The sequence below is a fragment of the Psammomys obesus genome, unplaced genomic scaffold, assembly GCF_907164565.1.
Source record: "Psammomys obesus unplaced genomic scaffold, mPsaObe1.curated_primary_1811, whole genome shotgun sequence".
Taxonomy (NCBI): domain Eukaryota; kingdom Metazoa; phylum Chordata; class Mammalia; order Rodentia; family Muridae; genus Psammomys; species Psammomys obesus.
Genome location: NW_026596040.1, coordinates 35,157,800 through 35,176,875, shown reverse-complemented (window position 1 = coordinate 35,176,875; position 19,076 = coordinate 35,157,800). Strand labels below are relative to the sequence as shown.

Sequence of the window (19,076 nt, the reverse complement as noted above, 5' to 3'; positions counted from 1 at the left end):
TCTGGGGAGTTCAGCACGCCTTGTGAGGGTTCACTGGGAAAAGAGTCTTGGAAACCTGCACCTGCTTTCTCCCAGACTACCCACCATGCACCTGTTCTTTGAGGAGTTTGTTTTGCATTCTTACACTGCAATATTTGTCACGCTAAGTAAACCACATCCAACTTCCTAGGAAACTGCTAACCGTAAGGTCCCCAACACACTCTATTCTATAGAATTTTCTTCTTGACCTTCACATTCCTACACCACAATCACACATGTCTTTCTGCATTTTGTATTACGTACTATTTTTTTTTCACTAGACTAGGATCCCAGAAATTGTCTAAATGTATTTATTTATGTTTCTGTATACATAAATACTCAATGAGGCTGTTAAATAAAATTAAGTAGAGAAAACTTCTCAGCTAGTAACAACACTTGCCTTACCAAACACTTTTTCTTATCAGTAACAGTCCCATTCAGGTATGACATCCCTGAATTCCTCAAATTAAGACAATCAAAACCGAGCTGTAGCAGAACGAAATTCTACTTAAATCATTATTTATGTTTCTCCCAGAAAGGAGGACTTCACATTAACATGACAGAGGCTCCCATGCCTGAGGGCCATCTCTTAGATTCCAGGCAACTAAAAGAGAAGAGTTGCACAATACAACAAGTATATGCCCATTCTTGCCAAAAATGGAAAAACTCCTGTGAACTGCCTAGATTTGATTTTAAAACATCAATCTGGCATTGAACTCTAAAACACTATGGATGTTTATGCCAAATTGATCGTCTCTGTGGTTAGTTCCCTGACCTGGCTATCCTCAGATGACAATGAGCAATGGGCTTCTGCCAATTCAATCCCTCCCTAAATCCCATCTTGGGCCCCTGATGGAAAAGGGTTTGCCTGGATTTAAACCCTGGGATCGATACTGCTGGCTGTACTTTCTGCATTCTACCACTTATCTCGATTTTAATCACAATCTGAACCTTTCCACAAGGAGAACTGATTCTGTCATTTCTCCAGTGTTATCAGGGCCCTGCACTGACTTTGGTGCCATGTGGTCGCACCCTGAGTCCTCCTGAAGGCTGGCCGCACCATCTCCGCCTGCATCGGCAACCGGGACACGGGTTCACCGGCCTCTCCTGGCTGCGGCCCTCCCCAGACTTCCTTTTCACCAAGTTATCTAGCCTCTCCAGGCTGCAGACTCTCCCTGAGTCTGTTCCTGTCATATTTCCTGAGCAGATCTGTACCGTCCCATCCAGGGGCAATAAGAATGTAGCTTATCTTACTGTCTCTGAATGGGAATAGTGGGTTCGGGGTGGTGACGCATACGCAAATGTTTAACAAATGTGTGCAGTGAGGAGTACAGACGGTCACACTGCCTGCATTCCTTTGCTATGCTCCAGAGACTGAAAATTTGGAGACAATAAATATTCCAGAGTAGATTTAAATGTCCTTGAAATCTAACCTTTTATTACTGTGATATGGGTTCACGCTTGTCAACTCTACTACATCTGGAATGAACTAAAACCTAATTGGCTAGACACACCTGTGAGAAATTTTTCTTGACAGAATTATTTGGTGTGAGAGGATCCACCTTAAATCTGGGCCATACCTTCTTGTGGAAGTCTATTTAAAGGACATGGAAGAAGGAAGCTCTGTGCCTACTTGATTCCTCTCTGATGGAAAGTCCATTCCTCCACTAGTATTAAAGCCTACTTCTTTGGGATTCTGACATACAGAGAAGACCAGCTGAGACCAGCATCTTGGACTGAACAACTGTTAGATGCTTGGACTTTCTCTTGAGAGACAGCCATTGTCAGAATAGTCGAACCACAGTCTGTGAGTCGCACTAATAAAATATTATAGATACTTTTTCTACTGATCCTGTTTCTCTAGGGAACCCTGACTAATTCAGTTACATTCAGATTTTCCCTTCAGATGGCTGAATAGAAACTAAGTACACAGACACCAGGCTTGGAAGGAAAAGTCTTACATATGCAAGCAGGGGAGGCAAGAAAAGTGAGTTGAGTATCAGCAAACCTTTCACCACAACTTACTCCTCTGTATCCTCCTGGTCATCATCTGCTTGCGGCTCCCATATACTTCCATTTGGGGTGTCTTCCCTAGTTTTCTCTCTTGGGACAGACACCTCCTTCCTGTCCCTCCCCGCCCAGATGTAACTAACACCCCCCACAGTTCTCCATTCCTGCACTCCACAGTGGGGCTCACAGCAGCATCCCTCATCTCTCATCTGTTGGTTTATTTATTTATTTTCTTCAGTCTCATCATTTAGCCCCAGCTGCCTTTAGAATTTACTATGTAGAGATCAGGCTGGCCATGAGCTTGCAGTGATCCTCCTGCCTCTAATTCCAGAGTGCTAGATTAACAGACATGCAGGACCACACCCAGGTCCCATGTATGTGTTTTTTATGGTGCTGGGGATTGAGCTCAGGGCCCTGTACAAGTACTGACTACAAAACTCTCCCACTGAACCCTTTTGCTAACCACATTCCCACATCCCCAGTGCCTTTACCTTGCTGGCCTTCAGGATGTTGATCTGTTCTTCATACACTGTATCCCTATTTTTCTCCAGAAAACCATCCGAAAGGTACTCCACCTGGGGCCATGGCGATGAAGGAAGAGCAGTTAGTGCTTCTGGAGCCCCAGAGGCTTCTTAAGTAGTTTCATCTCATCTAGTGACATTTTCTAAAGAGCTAAGAGTGATGGAGACCCACAGAGGTTGCTGCTTAAAATGCAAATCTGATACTCCGAGATTAAGAAGAGTATTCATTTGAAAGAAAACGAAACAATAAAACAATGTTGTATTAAAGGGAATTCCCATGAGAGAAGGCTTCTTTAGGGTTCCATGAAAGCAACATCTCTGCCAGCGGCCCAGATGAATTGAATCAGGATATGCAATTACATGCACATTACCACCTGAGAAGTCAATAGAAATCCAGTTAAGAGGTTCAGGGCAGGCTGCTTTTCACTTCTCCCACTTCTCAGGCCCAATAGCAGCAGACTCCTAACTTTTCCCCTGCGGCCACCTTCCCTGGAGAGCAGACCTCAGTTACTACCTGCTGTGCTTTTGAAAGGCCAAGTCTTTGACAGCCAGTATACTGGAGTTGGGCCAGGGCAGGGTGGGGAAAAGAGCAGAGCCTGCAACTTCAGACCACGGGAACTCACAACAACAACTTCCTTCGCCTGGAAACCCTTTATTCTGCCTCCTGCCGCCCTAAGGTGTCTGTCCCAGGTCAGCAGAGAGGACAGGTACCTTATCTGCAAAGTGGATGACAATGAAGGATGTGTTGGACATGCGTGGCTTCTGGAAGTGCTGGCAGCTGGAGTGTCGCTCGTAGAGCTTCTGGGCCCAGTTCTGATCAGTTCCTTTGGGGACCTGGAGGAGCACAAACAGGCAGAGTACTTCACGAAGCAGGCCAAGGCAGAGAAGCATCATGGCAGAGGGCTGGAGTCTGGATGCAGCTCTCGAGCCAGGACTCTAACTGGACCTTGATAAGAACAACTCAACCATGAACTCTTAGGATCCTGCTATGAAAGGTCATTGACTTCTTGTGTGGGGCATCCATGGGAGGGCGTTGAGTCTCAAAGAATAAGCTAGCCAGCAGAAAAGAGAAGTCTGAGGAGAGGATGAAGATGGACACCAAGGCAACAGGGGCAGAATCCCATCTGGAGTTGTCTGAAGATGCTCCTATCCACTCTGCCACCATGCTCTTGCTCACTCAGAAGACTGGCATAATTAGCTTATAACCCCTGCCGTAGCTCATCCATACTACTGCCCTGGCTCAGGCTGCCCTTTGTTTTGAAGCCTTTTCTGGCTATTTTTGGTCTTCTGTCTCTCTTTGGAATTTCTAACAATTGAACTTACAGGCACAGGCATAGTATTACAGTTCACAATTAGCTTCTGGATACTGTTACAATATACTATAAGTCCATACAGTCAAAGGACAGTCTTATCCCTTTCCCCACCCCTCAAAGGACTGAGAATTGGTTTCTGGCTGCACACTGAGTAATCCTTCACCTATCCCCTGTCCTCGGAATGTAGATCTAGACTTAAGCAGTTTCAGTATGTGACAAGCTCTCAGGGCCAGCCTCTCTCTACATCTCTACAGATGGCCTCCAAAGAAAAGAAGCAACTTGCTTCACTGAAGCTATGACACAGACTGCTGATTGTGCTCTGAGATCAGTGCTGCCCTTGGCCTTCACCAGAGAAGTTTCTTTTTGTAGTAGTTGGTGGCTGATGGAGTCACAGCTTGTCCGAATGTGGGGAATACATGGCAGTGCAGTGCCCAGCCCTAAGTGAGACATCTATCTCACATGCAAACATAGGACAGAGGGTGTGTGGGCTCAGGAAACATCCTGGAAGAGAGGGGGGAAATGATGTAGGTGCCTGAACTCTTGGGGGTGTGAAATTGGCATGACATGGTCACTGTAACCATGAGCTCACTGAAGCTGTGGCTACCTGCACAAGATTGGGCCTGTTATCATGTATAGGGAGGGACTGATAAGACTCCACCTCTGGCTGAGAGTCAACAGGCAGTTAATGGGTACTAGGGTGGAGGGAGTCATTTTCTTCAGTGGTGTAGCTACTGAAAAACTGCTCCTGTTCCAGGAAAGCAGCACCCTCCCTCCCCTGACACACACACGCTCATGCCAATAGAAACAGCATTGGGTTCATTAGGTTAAAACGAAGGCACTGAAGTAGGAGGGGGCTTGTTAGAAGAAGAAGGGGTTCGTCATTCATGCGGTTATGGTCAACACCCACTAACAGTCCGCAGAGGGGCAGCTTACCCCCACTCGCCTTCATGAGCTTACACTGCACTTTCAGACCAGGCAAGACTCTATTCCGTAAACAGGGTGTGCTCCAAAAGGAAAGTGCTTACAGAGGTGGGAGCAAACTTCTTAGGGCCTTTGTAAGCAAAGTGATTTTTCTCAAGATTCAACTTTGTCTAACTAGTATTGAACCCCGGTGCCATGTGCTAGAGGAAAATTGAAGGAAGAAACCTCTTCCTTGAAGGAGGCTATTAATTCTGTTGGACAGACAATAAAATATATTTAATTCAGCACTTTCTATATATACTCTTTTATATTTGTTCCAAGAATTCTCCAAGTTCTGTTTTAGACCTACCAGGTGTGGGCGAAGGAGGAGCCAACATAGCAGAGCTTGTCAGGACCAGGCAGGCCAGAGCCTGGGAGCAAGAAGGACTTCAATGGACTGACCCAACTGGGTCAGACAGAACCACAAAGAGAAGCTCTGCTAAGCAAATGCTGCAATATGCCAGCAGCCAAGTCACCTCGCCTTGAAAATGCACTTGGACTTCAGTGAGAAAATCCTATGAGCCTATTGAGTCACTAATTTAGATGGGCATGGACAGCCACAGGAGACCAAGAATCAAGGTCATGTTTTCTGACTGAGATCCATCTCTCCTGTAACTCCCTATTCTACTTCCAACTAAGATCAGCCAGCAGGGACTCCCAGTTAGGATTCTCAGCACAGCAATAGCCAACACCCACAGTGCTTATTGCTAGCCATAGTTTCAACATATTTTCACAGTATCAACTCAAATCTCGGTATCTGGATCAGCTCCCTCTCTGGCCTGTGGTACTGGATGCCACTTATCAGAAAGTCACAACCCACCCAGAATAGGCGACCTGTATGGGGACAGGTCTCTGGAAGCTGAGTTGGAGGGAGAGCCCAGCATGGACAGACAGGGATAGTACAGAGCTCAACAATGGAAAGACCACCTAGAATCTGTCCAGTAGGCAGGGGTTGTGGTCTCCCAGGAGACAAGAGCGCATGGGATGCTGGTCAGGAGGGTAGCTGTCCTTTTTAGGGGACGATCTCTTTTCTAGGGCATCCTGGGATGCAGAGAAATTGATGAATATTCTAGCAGGAATTTCTTTTTGTCTTTTTAAATTTGAGAGTGAGGCCAGAGGTTACACTCAGGATCAGGCTAGCTTTATTCCCAGTGAGCTACCTACAGCAGTTTTTAATTTCCTGCCTGGCAACCTGGATTCCCTATGAAGGAGCAAGGAGGCCTCTGCACAGTCACAGGCTGGGTGGGCGTGGGAGCAGCTTCTCTGAACAGGAAGCAAAGTACAACTTAGGTGTGTTTGCTGAGGTCAAGGACCATAAATGGACACAGGAGTTGCTGGATCAGCACCCTGCTTCGAGCTGGGAGAAGAGTCTCAACCCACAGAGGAGAATCTCGGAGAGAAACTTGGTCTGACTTTGGCAGCAGCGCTGTCACTCAGATCGGCAGGGCTTGGTGCAATAAGGATGAACTGATACAGGAGCTCTGACATCCCTGGATGAGGGGAAGCAGGGAACAGGGCATGAGTAGGTCGGGCTGTTGTTCTGCTGATGACATGGGTGTTTCCTGAGGGTGGTGGAACCAAGACCCAAGTAGCTCAGCAATGTAGCCAGGTGTGCAAGAAGCAACCACCTCCCTAGAGAGCTATGGCACCAGAGTCCTGGGCCCAGCTGGGCTCTGTGACACTGAGGGGACAGAAGTGTTCTAGAGGGTTGGGCAGAGTGGCATACTCCATTGATCCCAGCCCTCAGCAGGCAGAGTTAGTTCAAGACTAACCTGCTCCACATAAGGTTTTAGGCCAAGCAGAGCTACACTGCCATAAAACAAACAAAACAGAAAAAGAAAAGAGAAAGCAAGAAGGAGCAGCAAGGTAATGGTAGGTCTTTGGGACAAGAGGGGCTGGGGCTGGATATTTTAGTGCAGGCGTGATCTGAGAGTTTATGGGGACATGTGGGAGGGCACGGAGGTACAGGAAGGAACAAGATAACACATAGGTAACCCAGAAGAAAGCCATCATTTTAGCAGTGGCCCAGGGGGACAGGGACAAAAGAGGGGCTGAAGCTGGTCAAGGAGCCCTCAGCTGTCACCTCTGGTCTGCTGTTCTGTTGGGGGCAGGCTTTGGCCCCAGGTGATGTTCTAAGCAGGGAAATGTTTGTGGTGAAAGAGTCCCTATTTGGGGACATTAGAGAAAGATTTCCGTTCCCCAACACTGCCTCCTTAAAAGAAAAAAAAAAAAAAAAAAAAAAAAGCTACTTTATCTTAATAGCAAAGAGTAAAGTGTTTTTAAGAGCTTTATTGAAAACAGAGAAATCTGAAAACAGGCTGCCTGGGTAAGGGGCAGGCGGGCAGAGGCCCCTCTGTCACTGGTCTGTGTGACTGTGTCACATAGCCTCTAACAACCACTTGGTAATCAGGAAAACGAGTCCATTTGCTCAGCTTTCATCAGGTTCCATGAAACAAAAGGGTGTGAGCCCCACAGGACAGATCTCGCCTCTCCCATCCACCCTGACTTTGTGGGCTTCCAATACCACCTCTCCAACTTCTGGCAGGGTTCCTATCCTTTTAGGATGTAGTCGTCACCGCTGGGGAAGCACACACCTACCTATCATATCCTATCAATTAGACTAGCTTGCCCCCTGAAGAAGGAAGAGGCAGGAACGTAGGACAGTAGAGTACAGGAAATGGCTTAGGGGTATGTAGGCTGGCAAGTGATCCCACCACCACTCCTACCCCAAGACAATCTCCTGGTGCACTGGGGACAGCAGAGTTTTGGTAAGAACAGCCTACAATCACATGGCATCTTTCCTGCCCTCTTAATTAATGGAGGGACAGCTGTAGCTTGGTTGGCTCTGACTGAAGAAGCTCAGGCTTTTCCCCCTGAAGGGACCAAAGCGGTTTAATGATCTGCTTCCCTCAACGTCTCCAAGCCAGTGATTGCCCACTGACTACTACACCAGGAGTTCAGTCCTCACTTGGCTTTGTGAATCATCCCAGGGAGGTCACAGACCTCAGTTCTTCAGTGATGCTTCATTATTCTTTCTCAGGGGCTCTGAGAGACAAGGAGACAAAGGTCTCCTTTGAGGTGGCTTCCGAAGGTAGCATGGAAGTGTCAGGCTGCCCAGGTGCCATCAACACCACAGAAATCCTGCAGCTCTTTTAGGATCGTGGTATGGGAACTAACTCCCAGAAGTGTCTAGAGCAGTGGTCTTCAACCTGGGGATCACCACCCCTTTGCCAAACCTCTATCTCCAAAAATATTTATGTTACAATTCATAACAGCAGCAAAATGACAGTTAGAAAGCAGTGACAAAGCAATTTTATGGTTGGGGGTCACCACAGCATGAGGAAGTACATTAAAGGGTCTCAGCATTAGGAAGGTTGAGAAGCACTGCTCTAGGAGGCACCCCGACTCTTGGACATATTGATGTACCGTCCCTTTAAAAGGCTCATTTGGGGGAGTTTGACAAATGCAGCAGCATCTGCTGTTTTAAAGCCTGCAGCTGCTAGACTCTGATTCCGATCATGCTCACACCCCTCCCTCCCAGAGCAACTCGCTTTCACACTGCAGACTTATATCTTATTCCTTAACCTAGTGTTCGCCTGGCCTCCTCTGCCACACCCATGACCTAAGACACAAGGCACTGCCTGACATCCCCGCTAGCTTGATAAAGGGGCAATTAGGTCCGTCAGCCATGGTGCAGGGAGGCCTCCTGTGGAAACACAACAGCCACGCAGCTCAGGATCTGACTAGGCCCTTGTTGCTCTCCATTCCACCGCTGTCACTATCACTGCACTGCGGCCCAAGCTTATGTGCCTCTGGGCCTGCTGTGGGACTCAGACTCCAAACACAGGCTCTGCCTGCAGATCTCCCAGGGCCCTGCGCCCACTGTCCTGCTGCTTCTTAGGGATTTGCTCTCAAATGCAGCACCAGGTCACATTTGGTGACTCACAGGTGTTGACAACAGGAGGCTGGGACAGTTTTGCTTTTATATGTCTTCTCATAGGTAGGTAGATTCCAAGAGGACTACCCTCAGACATGTGTTCCCCAAGTAAAGACAGTAGGAGGGCCTAGGTATACTCCCTGGACTGGGACAGGAACTGAGGGCGTTACCCAGCCAACTGCTGAACATAGTTTGCATAGTCTGTCTGTGTTCTCCATGACCATTACCTCCCCTGTGCTGACACATGGCTTCCAAAGCCACCAGGTCCCCAGCCAGCACTGCTCTGCAATTCCCCCAGGGGATTATGTCCTACTCTACGAACCAATACTCTTGGAAACCATCTTGTTTCCTTGGGTGATGACTCCTCTCCTATCTTCAGACAATACGGCCAGAGAAACCCACAGGTAGCCTTGGAATGCTGGCAAAGGGAAGTGCAATTCATTGCACACCATCTCACAGCTGTTCAGGTCTCAGAACAGATTGTACTGAAGCCCTGAGGTATTTTTGTGAGAGGCTGTGAGTAAATGGGATATGAAAGGCCGTCTTCCCTGGGAGCTCCTGGGTTTGTGATACATCAAATTTTTCACACAGACCCAGGCAGACCTGTGTAGAACAGGACATCCTCATGGTCCCTCAAGATGGCATGACCTTCACATTCCCCAGTCAGAAGGAGAGTGAAAAGTTGTAGTCTGACTGGAGCCTTGACTATGATTTTGGCCAGTGGCAAATCCATCCAGGAACAGCTGTTCCACCTTCACTGTAACTTCTCAGGTTAGACAAGCCTAGACAAGCTAAAACACATGGGATCATTTCTCCCAGGCGCTGACTTTGGAGATAGAGTCCACGTCTGCAGAGAGATGCTGTAAAGTTAGGAGAGCTGTTGTGATGGTATATGCTTGCAACATCAGCACTGGGGAGGATGAGGTAGGAGGATCATCATGAGTGTGAGGCCAGTCTGAGTTACATAGGTCTAGGTTCTTCTGGGCTATAGACTGAGACTTCTGCCTCCCAATTTCTCTCCGCCACCCCAAAATTTAAGAGATGGATGTGTGCCAGCTGCAGGATTTGATATATTTTCTATTTTCTTAGAGGGGTGGGGAAAGGTTCTCTTGTTTGAGACAGGGTCTCAGTAGTTAGCATAGGATAGTGTTGAACTCACTTTTTAGTCTAGGCTAGCCTTACATCTGAGTGATCCTCCTACTGCTGCATCCTGAGAGCTGGATTATGAGTGTGCACCAAGGCAATGCTCAAGAACACCCTTCTGGAAAAGAGACTCCTTTTCTTCCCCAGATGCCCAGCCACACTCGGTGCTTTTCCAAAAAATTGTGGGAGACAGAAGTCAAAGCAACTGGTTCTTCTCTTTCTAGACTAAGCCACATGGCTTCTATGCTTTCTCATGCAGGTGTCTATCATTAAAGGGAAGAAAAGCTACACACTCAACTCCCTTCCTATCAGGCACTGAGCTGGGAGAGACTGTCAACATCCAAATCAGTCCCATCAATTCATAGGGCAGGAAACCAAGGAAGTTTGATAGTTGGGTTACAGGCAGAGCTCTTCACCATACATTCCTACCTGCCAGGTGCTCTCCTGCTATTGGCACAACTGTCTTTTGTACCAGGGAAGTCCACAGGGTGGGACTTTGAGGGTGGGAAAATGTGGCCCTCACTGCCCCATGAGAGTCCATTACTCACAACCATCTGATACTGTAAGGACCACCCTAGGCTCTAAGTCCTCATCTCTGGGTGAACACCTGTCTAGATGTTAGCTGCTTCTTTGGGCATCTAGGACCTGTGAGAACAAATCCATACCACCAACACAGTACCTGCTTTCCATTGCACCACACAGGAGCCCTCTGCCAAACACTAGACCCAAGCCACTCAATGACTACAGGAGAAGTATTACCTTACACTCTTCATCCAATAGGTCCAGGATACCCAGCTTTGCTTCTATGAGGTCTATACAAGGTTGGTTATCATAAAAGTCAATCAAGGTCCATGGGATCTGCTCCTTCATGTATTCTTCTTGCTCCAGCTTGAACACATGCTATGAAGAGAAGCAAAGGGCTAAGGTGAGTATGCTCTGGACACATCTTGACAGTTACTTCCCTCAAGCTCCTGTTAAATTCTGGGTCTTGGGAAATGACAGATAAATACCAGAAAAGACCTGGACACTAACTCAGTTATGAGCAGAAATGACAAAGCTCAGCTAGGTAGTTTCCCATTCCTGTTCAGCCCCTGTCTTAGGATATCAGAATCCCACATGTTGCTGGACTCTAGCCAACTCGAGGAATCCTGCACCTGGTCTTCAGTTCCTTAAATGCCCTGAAAGCGCAGGCCCAGAGAGGAGTAGCTCAAAGTCAAGGTAGAACATTTAACTCCTCTACATAGCTGCCCAAGGCACATTTCCTACCCCAGCAATGGGGGCCAATTCCACAAGTTGGGAGCACCACCAGGAAGCAAAGGGGAGGTCGAGGCAGAGCGAAATCACACCAGTCTCAGAAGAGAAGTAGCCTGGGTGTCATTCCAGAGGTACATCAAGCCCCCCGCCCTGAAATCCAGGCCATACATTGAGCCTCCTTCCAACCTCCGTCCCAGCAACCCAGGCCATACATTGAGCCTACCGAATTGAACTGTTGCTGGAGTTTTTCATTGGCATAGTTGATACAAAACTGCTCAAAGCTGTTGATCTCGAAGGTCTCAAAGCTGTGGAAGGAAGAGGTGAGGCCTCAGGTAAGATACACCATCCAAGCGAGCAGTAGCTGGGATTTAGCAAGACTGCCTCCTCCACGTGCCAGTACTGAACTGCCATGCTCTGCCCTGTGCACACAGACTTGGATTGCAGAATCAATGTTGCAGAGTCTTGGGAAATTAGAAATAGCGGCATTAGCTGATTCCTTTATAACTGATAAAGGGCCGACAGCAGGAAATTTGTAGGGAGGAGAGACAGACAGACAGGGAGATCAGCCATGATTCTCTTGTATACTGGCAGGTCTTTTAAAAGGTAATTAAAAAAAAAAAAAAAAAAGACCAGACTCATATTTTGCCTACTGTTTTTATCATTTAACTTTCCACTCCAAACATACCACCACACAATTCTTTAAAGGTACCAGTTTTAGGTTTGTATGTATCTGTGGGCTGAGACCTGGGAATTGAAAAGGTGCCTGGATTGGGTACAGAAAAAGGATAGGTCTGATGCCACGTCTCAAACCCAGGACATGTCAGGGTACCACCAACAAGGATACATTTCCCCAATTTAGAGAAATGCTCAGGAGCTGGCACAAAGTTGTATCAACTCACTAATCCCCAGTGAAGGACATCTGGTTCTTTTTCTATCATATGCTGCTATCAGTGTTCTGACAATTTTATATACCTCTTCAAGTTCGTAATTCTTTCCTACGGATATTATCCTAGCAGAACTACCATGTGAAAAAGCACTTTTTCTTTTTCTTTTAATTATTATTATTTTTTTTTTTTGGTGTATGTGTTGTATGTGATATGTGTGTATGTTCAGGTGTTTATGGAGGTACAGACATCTGTGAGTACCTGGAAGAGGCCTGAGGAGGATGGGAGGCATTTTTGTTCTACTGTTCTCTACTGTATTCACTTAAAAATTCTCTTTGAACCTGGAGCTCAGGTTGGTGGCCAGCAAGCCCCAGCAGTCCCGTTTCCACCCCTACAATGCTGGGGTTACAGTTGCTCATCTAGCCATGCCCTGCTTTTTATATAAGTGCTGGGGATTTGAACTCAGGTCCTCCTGCCTGCACAGTAAACATTTTTACCCACAGATCCACCTCTCCGTTCCCCAGAGCACTGTTTAATGAAAGGCAGAAGCAGGCACACCCCCAGAAAGGTAGAAATAATTTGCTATTTCTCTATCCCTGCCTTGCCATGAACGTCGTTCTAACAACAGTCAACAATGTTACATTTTTAACATAATCTTTACTGAGTTTGTTTAAGTATTTTGACACAGTTTTTACAAATGTTGAGAACTGATGCTCTAACAGGCTCGAGCCAGCATGAATGGGTGAGGGACTGGCGAAGTGCCACACCTAGCCAAGGAGTTATTGGCAACTAATGGCTATTAGAAGACAGAAAACTGGTTTTCATCAGGGATGTGGGCCGTGAGAGACCACCCATCCTCCAGTACCTGCACCATGTGAACACAGGTGGAGTCAGTGGGGGAAAGGAGCACCTATGAAGATGGGAAGCAAAAGAGGTGAGGGAATAGGGGAGAAACTGGAGGAAAGCAAAAGGGGGTAGAGGATGATAATGATCAAAATGAATTATATCCATGCATACACTTTCCACATTTTTTTTTCTTTTAATTTCTGGTTACTTGGTGTAAAAATGTCTTTGAATTGCTTTGGTAATCAACAGAATTCAGTATTTTTCCTTGAATCACTTATACTCTGTGAACTGTCTGGGAACCTCTGTAACTTCGGATTTATACTCTGTGAACTGTCCATACTTTGGAATATTAATATGCTATTGTTCAACTCGTGCATTTACAATATGGGAGGAAACCTACAGAGAGGAGGGGAGGTGCAGTGTACTGAGGGGAGTGGGGAAGGGAGGAGAGGAGAGCGGAGGGAAGGAGAGGGGAGGAGCCCTGCCTACAGGGCTTATAAACTTTTACTTATAAACTTATACTTTTTAAGGTTTGGATTTTCCCAGGGCCAGTCGATGATTCTGAAGGATTCAAATTAAGAAATGACTATCAGATGTGACCCATAGACAGGAAGAAAACAAGGCCAAGTAAGGGAGGAGAACAGGCAAGACCCCATTAGAGCCTGATGTGCATTGGTGGCACTAAGAAGGCTGGGAAAAGAGAACTGCAAATGACCCACAGGATGTTCAAGGCGGGGGGTGGGGGTGGGGAGGAAGACTAATGTTGGGGAGAGCACTGCAGGGGTGGTGGGGAAGATGTAAATGAGTCAGGTGCAATGATTATACCTCTAGCTCTACCATCTCTATCTCTGTGAGAATGAGACGATGTTACAACACTTAAAAAACAAGACTCAGCCAGCTAGAAGTGGAATCAATCAGCATCCAGCAGCTTTGCCTCAGATGAGGGGGGCCCTTTGTACACAGAGCAGCCCTGGGTCCAGCGGTAGGGTGAGGGAGGGAATCAGAGCGGGGTGGAAACTTTCTTTCACACATCAATCTCAAAGACTGCAGGGGCCCTGCCCGCCAGCACTATCTTACTATTTCTGTGATGAAACACCATGATCAAAAGCAAGTTGGGGAGGAAAGGGTTTATTTGGCTTACACTTCCACATTACTGTTCATCACTGAAGGAAGTCAGGACAGGAACTCTTAACAGCACAGGAACTGGAGGCGGGAGCTGATGCAGAGGCCATGGAGGGCGCTGCTCACTGGCTTCCTCCCCATGGCTTGCTCAGCCTGCTTTCTTACAGAACCCAGGACCATCAGCTCAGTGGTGTCCCCCCAGTACACCCCCATACCCTGACCAGCTGGGCTCTCTAGGGTTAATCCTTAAGAAAATGCCCTACAGGCTTTCCTATAGCCCAGTCTTACGGAGACATTTTCTCAATTGAGGCTCTCACCTCTTAGATGACTTTCACTTGTGTCAAGTTGAAATAAAACTATCGAATATAAGCACCCAAAGGACACTGAGGTCAAAGACCCTGTGGGTGTTCCTTTAATGCTTGAGACAGCCAGGAGTGAGGGCCTCCCATTAATACATCTCTACAACTGAGGAAGGCCAGATATGAGGAAGTTAATTAAACTATCTAAATCCAGAAAGTGGGAAGACCAGAGTATTTGAACACAGAGAATCTTCTGGTCAAAGTCTTAACTTTGAGGGGGCAAAAGTCTGATTTGAAATGAAGAAAAGATCACTTGGAAGAGATGTGAGCAGAGTATGTTTTAGGAGGAGGAGGAGGAGTATCTGAGGCCTGGGGAGTAGGGCAGGAGGTGGAGGTATCAGTACGGCTGGAGATACAGGCCTCATCTGGCCTTCTCCATCACTGCAAGTCCTATCCCTTCCCACTTCTAAGAATAAACACTTGGATTTTCCGTCTGTGTAAGGTGTCAGTGCAAGCCCTTCCCTGAACTGTACTCTCAGGAAGAGGTGCAATCCTGGTAAATGGCGGGGGATACAGCAGTAGGGAGACAGTTTTCTGTGTAGAGGGACTACCACCAGACACCTAACAGGTCCAGAGCAGTATTCAAAAAACCTCAAGCTTCCCTCACACCCAACAAGGTCTAAGACACAGAGAAGTGGGAAATCACCTTCAGATCAAAGAATTCAATTGCTTGGAGACAGCCACATTAAAGTACAGCCTGTGGCCATGTCCACATGGGAAAAATGACTCTTAGTTAATAAAGCAAGATCAAAGACTAAGACGCTATGATGAATCACTGCCCTACTACAAGGCAGGCCAAGCAACAGTTTTTACCCATAGAATGGTCCTCCTAGTCCAGATATCACTTCTGTAACCCAAGGTATATCACTTAGAACCTTAATACATCCCCACTTCCATCCACGGTGATAGCTGATGACAGTCCAAACCTAGAGGAAATTTAATTAACATAACCTCCAAGGAAGATTAAAGACTCAGCTCAGCAACTGGCTAGATAATGGTCACAGAGTGTGCTGGCAGAGCCAGTCCTCAGCTCTACAGACAGAGGATTTAAAACTCTCCCACGTGTCATTTTTTAAAGGTTTACACTAGTAGCACTCCACAAAGAACATTCTCATTAATTTGATATGGCTGAAATTAGCTCATAATTTTCCATGTTTCTAAGATAATATCTGGTAACAATTCATCTGCCATCCAGCATAATTACTGTAATGCTAGAGATGAATGAGAGGCTTGGCCGACTTGGAAAATGAGTAAGACTCAGAAACACACAGTCAAGGAGATGGGACAACGTTTCCTTTCCAACAGAATTATATTTGTAGTAATTCTAAAATAATCTTTTTAAAATTTTATTTACCTTTATTTTATGTGCATTGGTGTTTTGCCTGCATGCATATCTATGTGAGAGGGTCAGATCTTGGAGTTACAGACATTTGTGAGTTGCCATGTGGGTGCTAGGATTTGAACCTAGATCCTCTAGAAGGGCAGTCAGTGCTCTTACTTCTGAGCCATCTCTCCAGCTCCTATTTGCAGTAATTCTATCCATCAACAGAAACAGCTTTCAAAAATAAAACGCCACAACTAAATTTGTATATAAGAGGGAAGTGGATCTGTCCTGAGAAGACTTCACCCAGAATCTGCAGGTGGGAAGAAGGAGAACACACAAACAAGGCAGAGACATGGGATCCTTCCTCCTGGTGGTGCAATGAGCAGCTGCTATTTCCTTCCGTGTTAAAGATGTGACTTGAGCACATCATTAATTTCCTTCTCATTGGACCCAATTTCAGGGAGAAGCAAGAGCCACAGATGCCTCTATAAACACAGCAAAAGCCACTGTAGGTAAAACGGCAGTGACAAGGATATGCCTTGGCCATGAGACCCGGCAGAGTGCTGTGTGCCTCTTGAAGGCTGAGCATCAGCATCTCCTCTGGAGCATGGGCTGGAGGAACCAGAACCTCAGGCTTCCACCTTTGGTAGAATGTAAAGAGGTGGATGCAGGCTTCATGCATGGGAGGGCTAAATGGCACACAGGAAGCCTACCCTGGGGAGATTTGTTCTAGAAGAACAGAGTCATCAGATATAAGCCAGTATCTTTTTCTGGATCCTTTGCCACCCTGAAGTTGTGAACTGTCACCTGGGCATCCTAGAGTCTCCTAGAGAGACTGACACACTCATCTGTTTGCCAACCATTGCCAGTCTGGCTTGTTGGACTTTCAAATGGAGGGCTTCCAACGGCTCCTGTCCACAAAGCTTGTCCTTCTGAGAGAACACAGGCCAAGGCATTGCTGAAAGGAAAGCAGTCTGCAGTACCTTAATTCCCAGGTCCCTTGGGTGCCTTACCCACGGCGATCAGAAAATGCCCACTCTCAGGTGCTTGACCTCTCCAAGTCCCCCAGCCAGACTTATAAGAACTGCAATGAAGAACAAGCCATGATCCCTCTGCCCCGAAGCACTACCAGAAAGCTGTCTAGAAGCTCGCAGTACATGAGAACCTTTTGGGAGAGTAATAACTTCTTCTTCTCTAGGCTTTTAGAGGGGGAGGTCACAATATCAGGGGGGCTGGGTACAGACAGAGAAAAAGTAGAGTCTCATCTGAGCATTCAGTTCTGAGTGTCATATTCCAAAGTACTATCAGGTACACCCAACCTATAGATATCCATGAATGCAGCCCCTTCTGACTTGTCTGGGAGGCTCCAGGCAGCAGCAGATGGAGACAGATGCTAGGGCTTGCAGCCAAGACTGGGGAGGAACTCGGGGAGTCCTGTGGAAGTATTGGGGGAAGATGGAAGGACATGGAGGGGACAGGAGCCTCACAGGAAGACTAACAGAGATGACTGAGACATCAACTAAGGCACATGTATGTTCTGGCCCTATGCCCTCTGCACACATGTAGCTGACAGATGACCTGGTGTCCATACGGAGCACCTAGCAAGTGGGGGGGGAGGGCTGTTTCTACCATGGACTCTATTACCTGCTTTTGGATCACTTCCCCCTGGCAGCGCTACCTAGCCTGGACTCAGGGGATGAGGATATGCTCAGTCCTGATGTGACTTGATGTGGTGGAGAAGGTTAATACAGGGGGTGGGGGAGTCCCCTTTTCTGGGGAGAAAGGGAGAGTGGGAGAGGGAAGTGAGGGGGAGTGGGAGGAGTGGAGGGAGGGGGCAGCCTCAGGATGTAAAGTAAATCAATATATACAAAACCCCACAAAATCATAAACTTTCTTGAAACATCATCTTTTGTGCATGTTTTCTTGTGTGTGGGTATGGGCACAGGAGTTGAGCACAGTCCATAAGCACATGCATATAGAGCTGGAGGTCAGTGCAGGGCTCTTCCTCAATCACTTTTCCACTTTAATTTTGAGACTGTCTCTCTCAATGAACCTGAAGGTCATTGATTCTGCTAGCCGATTTGGCCAGCGAGCCCCAAGGATCCGCACATCTCTCTCTGCCTCCCCAGTATGTCCAGCTTTTTTTTTTTTTTTTTTTTAAATATGGATTCAAGAATCCAGTTAGGTCCTCACGCAAGGATGTCACGCACTTTACCAACAGAGCCATCTTCCATGATCTTTGATAACTTGATTGCACGAACTTTGTATGTAAGAGCATTGTTTGCCACGTCAAAGGGCTGGACATCCCTGCGTGAATCTAAAAGACTGAATTTGGCTTTGGAGTACCCCAAGATGTAAAGCTCTCTTAGATGCCAGGACAGTAAAAGATCAACATAATCGTATCATTTGACCTGTGAGATCTAACTTGCTATGCTTGCTCTAAAGTTAACAATGTCCTGTGACTTTCTGTGCCACCAAGAACTGGGCTGCTGTCCATAAGTCAAAGGGTAAATGTGATCTAAGTTTTTCTCCTTTCATTTTCTGTAAGACATTTGTAAAAAGGCCAGGCCAGGTTGGTCAGTCCTCTCGAGTAACTCTGCTGGGACTGTATAGTCATCTGCATTGGAGAGTGAAACCAAAAGCAAACCAACCAAGGACACAAAGAAGATTTTCACCAGAAGAAGAAGCCAGTGGTAAATCTCAGAAATTTATTTACAGGTCAGTGAGTCTACAGAGTAGAAACAGAGTACACTAACCCATCTCCACTGTGGGGTTAATGCTCAGAATATGCACTAAATTCCTGAAACCCAACAACAAAAGCAACCATAAAAAAATCCTGCAGTCTCCTGTGCAACCCAACGGACACCAACATTCATACCGTTTCTGAGACACATGTCATCAGATGCTTTAAGTTCCTGCTGCTCCAATTCCCCACCATGATGGACTCAACTTTGAACTGTGAGCTAAGATAAACACTATTTCTCTTTGGTTTTGTGGGAGTATTTTACCATAGCAAAGAAAACAACAGCAACAAAACAAGAAAGCAAATCTCACATCCTGCTTCCCAGAGTTCAGTCTCCCTACTACTTGCTGCAGCTTCTCTTGCAGCGTCCTCAGAATAATGTATCTATGTTCTACACCCTGCATTGTCCTCTGCACAAATGGATGACTGGCTAGAGCCAAATCTTGTTGTGCTCAAAGATGAGGTCAAAGATACCCCCCCCCAAAAAAAAACCCACATAAAAAAACAAAAAAATGTATTTCCCCAAATTGAGCCATTTATTTCTTGATGACCCAAGGAGGGAAGAAGAATAAAAGATTAGCATTGTAACTAATGAAGCCAAGAGGCGGCAAATGCTGGCTAATCAACGCGGAAGGAAACTCT

General features: G+C 46.6%; 1 protein-coding gene across 6 annotated transcripts in view; it reads right to left on the bottom strand.

Annotated features, from left to right (window-relative positions):
- The window catches only part of Myo5b (myosin VB), a 298,441-nt gene that overhangs the window by 87,811 nt on the left and 191,554 nt on the right, over window positions 1–19,076 (bottom strand). For all 6 annotated transcript variants that reach the window (XM_055622523.1, XM_055622526.1, XM_055622525.1 and 3 more), the window contains exons 11-14: window positions 11,380–11,461; window positions 10,662–10,802; window positions 3,261–3,383; window positions 2,520–2,603 (exon numbers count right to left, since the gene is read on the bottom strand). In XM_055622523.1, coding sequence (XP_055478498.1) covers window positions 2,520–2,603; window positions 3,261–3,383; window positions 10,662–10,802; window positions 11,380–11,461 — 430 coding nt within the window. The remainder of the gene's footprint in view (window positions 1–2,519; window positions 2,604–3,260; window positions 3,384–10,661; window positions 10,803–11,379; window positions 11,462–19,076) is intronic.